This window comes from Acanthisitta chloris, unplaced genomic scaffold, assembly GCF_000695815.1.
Source record: "Acanthisitta chloris isolate BGI_N310 unplaced genomic scaffold, ASM69581v1 scaffold20067, whole genome shotgun sequence".
Classification (NCBI taxonomy): domain Eukaryota; kingdom Metazoa; phylum Chordata; class Aves; order Passeriformes; family Acanthisittidae; genus Acanthisitta; species Acanthisitta chloris.
The window spans coordinates 6,100-16,213 of NW_008681176.1; the positions used below are offsets into that span (position 1 = coordinate 6,100).

Genomic DNA, 10,114 nt, shown 5'->3' on the forward strand with positions numbered 1-10,114 from the left:
CTCCTGCAGGTATGCTACTGATTATTCCTAGATAAGACTGATTATTTATGCTGACTTTTATTGTTACATATTGTGACATAATATTATACAGTCTGTATAGATTGAATCATATATAGCCTATAAAGCATAATTTGATTATCATACTACGTATTATGTTACTGCTACACATTATTTCTTATTATATCTCCAGTTTGTCAAGACTTTGTGTCATAAATAGTCTAAATTCATGATTCCAAATAAAATGTGAAAGGCAGCTGCACATTTTATCTGAAAAACATTTCCTTATTTGTTAAACACACCGCAAAATTGCCCAAAACAGAAGGCTTGGGCAAAATAAGGACAATAACATTAGTTAAACATATTGCATCACTACCTGATGATGAAATTGTTATGCATCATTTTTACTAATCAGAGGATATTATACAGCATGAGTCAGGCTGTACTGATATACTATTAGCTATATAAACAGAACTGAGAAGCATTTACTGTAGCTCAAGAGAGAAACTCAGGCAGACAACCTTAGACAAGGATGAAGACCCTTTCACTTCTCCTGTCAATATATGTGGCTGTCTCCTCTGCTTTTCCTGTGGCTCCAGAAGCAGAAGATGATGGAAAAACCATACAGCTTGTTGAGGTAAATATTTTTTCAGTGCATTTCTAAAGGAATCATAAGGTAGTCTGAGAATGAACTCTAATTGCAATTCACAGAATATGGCTTGAAATTATGATGTACTATTTTGCAAGGCTTTAGGAGAAAGCTTTTCCTATCAATCTAGAAAATGTGTGAAAATTAGGCAGAAGTTCTTTCCCCAAAAGTCACCTGGATATTGCATACTTTTGGTGTTGTGAGTAAAGTAATAACGAAACTACTAAAGCATGAGTTCTGTCAGCAAGACTGTGGCTCTACAGAAATATTCAAACTCAGCAACAATTTACATTTGAATGTGCTTTGAAATTGTGGTATGACTAGTCTTAGTAACATAAGGAAGGAAACTTGCTTGAAGTAGGCATGTGTTTCGAGTTTTAGCTGAATTGATCTTTTATGGAACACTTCGGGAAAGGGACATCTATGAGAAATATAGCACTTGTGTAGACACACTATTTGTTGTAGACAAAATTGTTGAAATTTAGTAGGAAGACCTGAATTTCTAATATGATATTTTGTTGCTAAAAATTAAAGGCATGATTTGCCAAATACTAACTCTCTAGTAGTAGTCACCTGCTTCTGTGGGAGTCCAGGCTGTGTAGAGTCTCACTGCCAGTCTCAATTTCCTTCAGTGAGATCGGTTATGAACTTCCTCATAAGTTTTGCATAAGTAATTGGGCATAATAAACAATGTGGAAATAATTACTAATAGTAACTATCATATTTTTGAGACATTTCTTCATATATTTCATCAGTGAAACAAGAAATTGAGAAAACTATAGGAAAACTGTATGTTATACCTGAGTCCTCACACCAAGTCCTGGAGAAAATAGGTTGTTTTTGCTCCTGGTAAACACAGAGCATGTTGATCTGGGAATAGTTCAAGAATCCTTAAAAAATATAAGCGTGACTGAAGACAGTATTGATATGCCACAATGCTGTTCTCCTTTAAAATTCTGATTCAGAGCTATCTAGAGAATTTCTACAACCTTCAAAGGAATCACCGTCCTCATTTAAGAAGCCGTGATGAAAATCCCGTTGTTGCAAAGCTCAAGGAAATGCAAGAATTCTTTGGCTTACAAGTGACTGGCAAACCTGACCCTGATACTTTGAAGATGATGAAAAAACCCAGATGCGGTGTACCTGATATAGGGCAGTACATGTTTACACCAGGGAATCCCAAATGGAAAAGAAATAATCTGACATACAGGTAATCCTTTCTAATCTGGTTCAAAAATATATAAATCTAGCAGCCAACTTTGGGGGGTCTGTAGTAAGCATATTATGCCATATATAGACATCTGGAGTGATTAAGTGATGTCTGGAAGAAGACAGACACTCTAGAAGGCAGTAGCTAAAAATGAAGCCATTATTAATTTTCATTCATGAAAATTAAGATTTTTCACTTTTTCACAAGTTATTATTTTTCAGCTAAAATGCTGTATTCTGAACAGTATATTATGTGCTGGGTTTGCTTTGAAGGATTTTGAATTACACCCCAAAGATGAGACAAGCTGATGTAGATGAAGCAGTCCGAAAAGCCCTCAGTGTCTGGAGCAATGTGACACCATTGACATTCCAAAAGGTTGAGGACAAAGAAGCAGATATAATGATCTCTTTTGCTTATAGAGGTAACAATTGTAACTTTGCATATTAAATAGCCATCTGCAGTAATAGAAACAATGTAGGATTTTAACTGACTTTTCACCTCTTCATTTCAGACCACCGTGACAATTCTCCTTTTGATGGTCCTAATGGGCAGTTGGCTCATGCATTCCAGCCTGGGGACAACATTGGTGGAGATGTGCATCTGGATGAGGAGGAAGCATGGACAAAAGATGGAAGAGGTTAGGATTTTGTAACTTGATCTATATAATTTTACCTCATGTAATCTTGGCTCATGTGATGCCTTAGTTCATGAGCCTGACTACAGACTGAAAAGTGAGCAAAAGTGACAGAACTTGTCCTCTAAAATTGCTTTGCTCTTTTTTTTTTTTCCATTTGTAGGAAGTAACTTGGAGAAAATGTATTTTTTAGGTCACAGCAGTTTAGAATGCCATAGACATTTAAGTCATAGTGGTTTATAAAAATTTTAAAGCCAACACTTTCAAATACTTTTTTTGTTCAGATGAAGGCTAAAGCTTGGGTACAAGAAGACCTGATGGTAGACTTCTCAAGGCAAATCCTTTCTCCTTCTTAACCTAGCACTTCAAAGTTTGTGCTAACTAGGGTGTTTCAAGTATCATCAAATCTGAAATCTCAGTGTTTGCTTCAGTCTTTTTTCTGTTGGATGCCTGCCAGCAATCACTCATCATTGGCACAATCCTTGATCTGAGCACTTTATGTGATAGCAGGAGAAACAGTTTGTGTTTAAGACACAAGTACACTAGAAAAAGGACAATGAGAGCCCAAGAAAGGCAAGACATTCTTTAGATACTCTTATAGCTCTTCTGTTACAATAGTTTTGAGTTGCAATGTTGATAGCATTACTTGCAGCCTCTCTGTGTATTTTGGTAAAAAGCATGTGTTTCTCATTTAATCAACTGAGTTGAATACTGAAACAGATTTTACCTCGTTTCATATGATTTTTATCCTGCAGGCTACAATTTGTTCATTGTTCTTGCCCATGAGCTTGGCCATTCTCTAGGATTGTCTCATTCAGATGACCCTGGAGCACTGATGTTTCCAAATTACTCCTACACAGACCCCAATGAATTCCTTCTCCCTCAGGATGACATTAATGGCATTCAAGCTATTTATGGTAAGAAAAATATATTTATTTAATATTTCTACATGGGAGACTGGTAAATGGTAAAAAGAATGTTTTTAAAACATGTGTATTCCACCAAAATGAGAAGTTTAACAGTTGCTGAAAAATGGATAACAAAACAGAGAAAATTTCTGGAAGCTAACTTCAGTTTTGCAAAAACTCATTTTGGAAAAGATGAACATGACTTGTTTGATCAATATTAAAAGCCTTCATTTAGTGACAGACCCTTACTTTAACACTATATCCCTTTTCATTCTCTGTAAAGAGAGTTCTTGGTGTCCTTAGAGATCTTCTGAACACTTTCTTTATATTTCTCCATACTAAATGAGAAATATTTATCCTATAGGCCGGTCTAATGCTGCTGTGCAGCCAACAGGACCCACAACTCCACAAGCCTGTGACCCAAATTTGACATTTGATGCTATTACTACCCTACGTGGAGAAATATTCTTCTTCAAGGGCAGGTAACAACAATAAGCATATATATTATCTCTTTAAAATATTCAGTAGTGTAAAAAAATCCATGAGGGAAAACTGTCCTTTTTGGAATGTCATACAGAGCACTAAATAAACCCATGTAGTGGTGTAGAAGCAAGAGTTCTGAAATCATGAATCCTAAGAGCCCTATTTGACAAGCGCAGGGAAGGTGATAAGGACTTGTAGGTTGTTTTCCAACTATTCTACTACTGTGCCCACTGCTGCAACAGAATTGTGCCTGAACTCAATTCAACTAATAGCAAAACAGGAGCATTCATATATCCCTTAGCAATGTGTTCATGGGTCCCACACATCCTCAGCAGGGCCAGAACTGAAAGCCCTGCCAAATAGATGATTGTTAGGTGGTTAGTGAAGCTAGCGCTGAGCCTTCTTGTCCTACAGAGAAATAGAAGGGCTTACATTCAGCTTGCCTAATTTTTAGCATTCAACTGAGGTGCTTAAGTTAAGAATGCAAACATTCTAGATCACCCTTACATTCAGTGAGGGGGGATATTCCTACCCAGGTACCCTTCTCCCCTCTGTTACACTCCAGGAGCTAGAGTAATTATTTTGCTTTTATGATAGGAGTGGAACCATTTTATTACCTAAACTTTGTTTAAAACAGATACATGCTGCGCAAACATCCAGCAAGGGCGGAGACAGAGCTCAATTTTATCTCACTGTTCTGGCCAAAATTACCATCAGGAATTCAAGCTGCTTATGAAAACGTTGAGAGGGATGAAATCTTACTTTTCAAAGGTAATGAAATCTGAAATTCTCTTTTTTCTGATCAGTTGCTCCCTGCTCCTTTGCAAACTACCTAATTACAGAAGTCAAAGTGGTTTTTAAGGAAGTGAAACAGAGAATCTTACAATTCTGCAAATAGTTAAACTAGAGGATCAGAGTTATACTGCTGTGTAAGGGTTCTCCAGAGGTCATAATCCAGAAAACCTGCCCCTCTGTTATGGTTAATGCTCTGAAAAACAAGACATGAAAATAGCTACCCTTCTCCAGGTCTAGCTGTCTTCAGGTAGTAGCACTTCATTTTGTGCACAAGGATTTTTGCTGAATTCAATTGGTAAATTTAGGCATTTGTATGCAACTGTTACTGATATGCTTATTGGTATTTTGTGATATTTTGGGGGGGGGAACCAAACAAAAAAAATGTTGGTGGAAAAGCATACTGTGAGAGCAAAGTTCTTCACTGAACTATCAGTCCTTTTCTTGAAAGGTCTCAAATACCCATTAAATATCTCAGATAACTTCATTAAGCACATACTAGAGTACATGACATATTGCCATATATAAATATGGTAATTGCATCTGAAGCTACAAAAACATTTTTATTAGACATGTACTCTTCTTAATAGCTTAATTTGATGCACATTGACTAGTTCTTAAAATATTATATGGCTCTATAATCAAATAGCATATCACAGGAATTTAATAAATTCAACATCCTGGTCCAATCTCGGTGGTTCAACTCATCAGCATCCAGCCCTCCCCAAGTTCTAATGCAGACAAACACTTTATATTCATTTGAAAACAATTAAAATCTTGGAAAAGTTCTATCCATACACCTTATGATTGCAATGTTTTACTCATAAAAACAAAAAACATTTCCAGTGTTTGATATAGTCCCAGTGCAAGAATGAGAAACATTTTCCAAACTAGTAGACTGAAGGAAATAATACTGATATCTAGACACATTGTTTTCTGCAAATCTGAAACACAAGTAAATGCTGCTTATAAACAGCAAAACCAAATGAAATGTACTTCTATTTTTCAGAGGACAAATACTGGGTTGTCAGGGGATATGACATTGTGCCTGGCTATCCCAAACCAATCTATCGTTTGGGGTTCCCAAAGACCGTTAAAAGAGTTAATGCAGCTTACAGTGATGAAAGCACAGGAAAGACATACTTCTTTGTAGCTGACAGATACTGGAGGTAAGATTTAATGTTCATTTACCAGAAGGCATAATTTCATTTGTCCCTGGGAAATGATGTATTACGGTAAGTTCAAATGAAATGATGCTTAAACCAGGTATATTCCAGAAATTTAAATGTGATTCCCTGCAGTTTATAAAAATTAAACATTTTCTAGAAAATGTCAACTTTTCTATAGGATTTTATTTCCAAATATTAGATTCCTGTAACAGGAACGTGATTAGTTGCAACAGAATGAAACAGCAGCTCAATAAAAAATATTTTTCTAGAAAATTACTCACTTTTTCTCCATAAGGGTGCTGCTTTTCTGTGCAGTGTTGTGTCCACTTTTAATTCACATTTCAAACAAAATTAACTGCTTGTACAAAGTGTTGTAACTGAATTTCTCTGTGAGGAAACAATAAATATTCTCCAGTTATACAGTTAGTTGTATTTCTGATTCAAGCTCATGACAAATTTCAGAGGGAAATTGTGTTTAAGAAGTGCATTGTTGACACTAATTCAACTGTGTTTCAGGACTGTGCTACTGTCTTCTTCACTGGTTTTATGTTGTGTTTTTATACTGAACTAGATATTCAGTGCCTCAAAATAGATGTTAATCTGAGGTGCAAGTGATGGCCTAGGCTCTGCCAGTCCAGAAATTTATTCATAAATTCTTGAACTATGTTCCCTGAGAATTTTGTTACAAACCTTACCTTAGGCAGGTTTTTCAAATTTCAAGACACTCAGAATGTAAGAAACTTAATACGTAACAGGAATAATCAAGGAGATACTTTAGTTAATCTCTATGAGACCTCTTAGTAACAGTGGAGTTGCATATGTGTACAAACTTGATTTGACTTTCAAAATATTGTTTGCTTCCTCACATATGGTAATTATGTTTCTTGTTCTAAGATACGATGAAAAGAAAAAATCCATGGATCGTGGTTATCCCAGGAAAATAATCGCCGACTTTGGAAGAATTGGCAGAGTTGATGCTGCTTTCCAGAAAGATGGTAAAACATATATTTAATCTGTGTTTACTCGAATATTTGGGCTTCTGTATGTAGACTAATTTGTTTTCAAAAAGCTGTTATTAACCTTAGTGAGAAGGAAATGAAAAATGTCAAGTATACATGGACTGTTTCTAATGGGGATTTATTTTCCAAAATACTGAAAACAATCACCTATGAAATATAATTGTATTAAATTTCACTTCTAGGCTATGTCTACTTCTTCCATGAAAGAACTCAGTACCAGTTTGATCCTCGTGCCAAACGAATTGTTGGAAAAATGAACAGCATCAGCTGGTTTAATTGCTAATTGCAATGGTATTTTTTGTATGCACATTGTATGTTTCTTGTGCTGGATTTTTCAGCATGTCATGACTATCAAGTCAGAATGGATTACTGTCCAAATTCTGAGGATGTACTCTTAATACTTATTTATTTTAAATCAAATTCATATGTATAATTTATCACAGTTTCATCTGTAGCAGTCAAGTTTCTTAATAAATTTTGTTTCTCATGTAACTCTGGACTTGATATCTTATTTGCCCTAGCACACAAGAGCCAAGTCAAGCTCCTAAACACTAAAAAGAAAAAGTATTCTGGCAGGGAATGTCAGTTCTTCTTTAACCCCAGAATCAGAGGAAGAAGCAGACAGCTGTGTCTGAAATCACACAGGCCCTGGTGAAAATCCAAGAGGTAATTAGGCCAGTTGGGGCCCATTAACATCAGTGTACAAATCTACTTTCATGTTCTGTTCCTCTTTCCCCAACTTCTACTCTTAGCCTGCTCTCCAGGGGGCATGTCTTTGCAACTCTGGGCAGAGAGGTGGGATGTGAGTAGGCAGGTGTGTTCTTGCGGTTTTGTTTTAGGAACTGGTTTCAAGCCTGGAAATGGAGATTAGAAAGGATCCCTGAGATCACTGAAACAAGTCTCTTGCTATCACAGGTAGCCACATCATAGAATGAACAAATAAACTTCTTTAATCAAGGCTCTTTCGAGTGCTTACTACTCCAGTAGTAAGAAATCCCTCCTAATTTCTGTGGGTTAAAGGATGAAGTTTGCTTAAAAAATGAAAATTCTTGGACAAAAATACTTCTGATACAAAAATTCATGAAAAAGGCATCTTGAATTCCAGCATAGCCACTTCTTTTTTTTTAAAATAGCCTCAATTTAAATGGTGTTTGAAGGGTTATTCACTTTCTCTTTGGGCTTCGTCACTCAGCTGATAACATTAGAGGCCATTTGACCATAACAAAATGTACTATCTTGTACAACACTTGAATTATTTGACATACTTCAGAGGAAGGTTTGAGGTTCCTGTAATAGAAGTAATTATAATTTGAGAAAATAATGTGTAAACTCATAAAAACACAACAGATTCATTTTTTTCATTACCTTACCTGTGTCTATCAGAAGCACAATAAATTGTATCCCTCATAAATACAGACTTGATAGTTCTTATGTTTATTAAAGATTCATCTCAATACTATTCAAATATGAGAAACTATTATTGAAAATTAGCTTGATTATATTCTTTATGAAACCCAAGAAAATATTGTCAAATAATAAAAATAAATTGCAGTAAATCAAATTTAAGAAGTTGGCTTTAAAGTGATTTACCAGTATATAAATCTAAATAGATTATATCATGGTTTTTATCATAGATGATTTACAAATAAAATATTTACAAGGAAAGATAATATTTCTCACTAGAACAATTTTATATTAAAAATAAAAACTGGGGGCACTTGTCTCCTTCAGACACAAAGTGGAAGCAGAAGATCCTAAGGCAATGCCAAAAAGCTTCTCAGAGCAGAATGCTAATCCCTCTCTAGAAGAAAAAAGGAATGGGTAGTCATGGAGCAGAGAAAATGTTAAATGGGACATAAGGGGGAAGGAGGTGATTATGTTTTAGAGGACAGAAAGATAAAGGGGAACTTACAAACCATGGAAGATGGAGAAGTTCAAAAGGGGACGAAGTTTCTAACGGCGTATTTTTGGTCTGTGCCTTCTGGTATCCTGTGAAGGTCTTATTTTTAGTCACTAGACACATTTTTGAAACTCATTTTGTGGATTTCCCCTGAGCAGGAACACCAAGTGCTCAAAATTATTTCTTTGTGAGAAATGTTCCCCGTGATTATGTGTTTCCTCTGCCTGCATGAGCCTGGTGATTGCTCCATTCCAGCCACACCATTAGGAGGAAGCAATATCTGCTTCCTGTGGCTCTTGTCTGCCTTCAGGCACAAGTGCAGTTTCAGGAATTTGGAATCTGGGTCTTGTTTCCAGCTCAGTCCACACAATCACCTGCCATCTTCGTAGTTCTTTTTAATAAGTTTACAGTCCTATTTGCTAATTACTGTACTATGTTAAAGTATAAATTTACACTACTGTACAGCTCCCTAGCATCTTGTTCATGTTTTGGTGTGTAGTTGTAGCCCATATCATTACTGGGACAGATTTGTCCAGGCAGGAATTCCATTCCCTATATGTGGATATATGTGCATTTGAGGTGCAGCAGGGTATCCAAGTAACCCATGCAGTTATGAATCAGGACTCTGGGAGACCATCACTTCCCAAATCTCCACAGACCCTACCCTGTCTCTAGGGACCTAAGTCTAGGTTGCTGAATCCTGCCCTCACAGGGTGCAGAATTTGCTGGAAGTTTGTCAAGGCTCAAAGACATTATCTGAACTATTCGCCACTGTCCCATGTTTTCACTCAAGCAGAATAATGATTCAACTTCGTTGAGTTCATGGAAAGATCAAGTCTGCAAAGTAGTGGCTCAACTCAGCTGCCTGAAGAGGTATCTAGTGCCTTGAAGGTGCCTGAAGGTTCCCAGCTGTATTCCAGCTACCAGTCTAGAAGCCACATGTCCCCGCTAGGCTCAGGGACACAGCCACCAGACCTGTGTCTAGATCTCAGGTTTATGAGACTGTCTCAATAGAACAACAAATTACTGTTTAGGCAGCTTAATTGCAACCTAAGTGTTTTCATGTCATCTCAGGCTTAAAGTCTTACCACAGTCAATGGTGTTAGTCAAAAGATTTGGTGAGCTCCTGAAAGCTGCACAAATACCCTGAGTTTACTTCCTACATGCAGTCAGATAAAATGCTCTGTATGGCCATTTGACCATATTGATTACATTTCTGTTGATACAGTGTAAGCTTAGACAGTTACCACAGTCACAGACACCCTCACTGTGACCAATTAAAAATACTGAGTCCCTGCTGGAATTGTGGTAAGATCACCATGATGCAGCACTATTGCTGATTCCTGTCATGCT

At 36.6% G+C, this 10,114-nt stretch overlaps 1 protein-coding gene across 1 annotated transcript; it reads left to right on the forward strand.

Annotated features, from left to right (window-relative positions):
* The first annotated feature begins 529 nt into the window (after positions 1-529).
* LOC103805364 (interstitial collagenase-like) lies at positions 530-7,144 on the forward strand. Its single transcript, XM_009078010.1, has 10 exons — positions 530-634; positions 1,612-1,856; positions 2,129-2,277; positions 2,368-2,493; positions 3,246-3,407; positions 3,763-3,880; positions 4,519-4,652; positions 5,683-5,842; positions 6,737-6,837; positions 7,044-7,144. The coding sequence occupies exons 1-10, from the start codon at positions 530-532 to the stop codon at positions 7,142-7,144; spliced, it is 1,401 nt and encodes a 466-aa protein (XP_009076258.1).
* Positions 7,145-10,114: the final 2,970 nt, after the last annotated feature.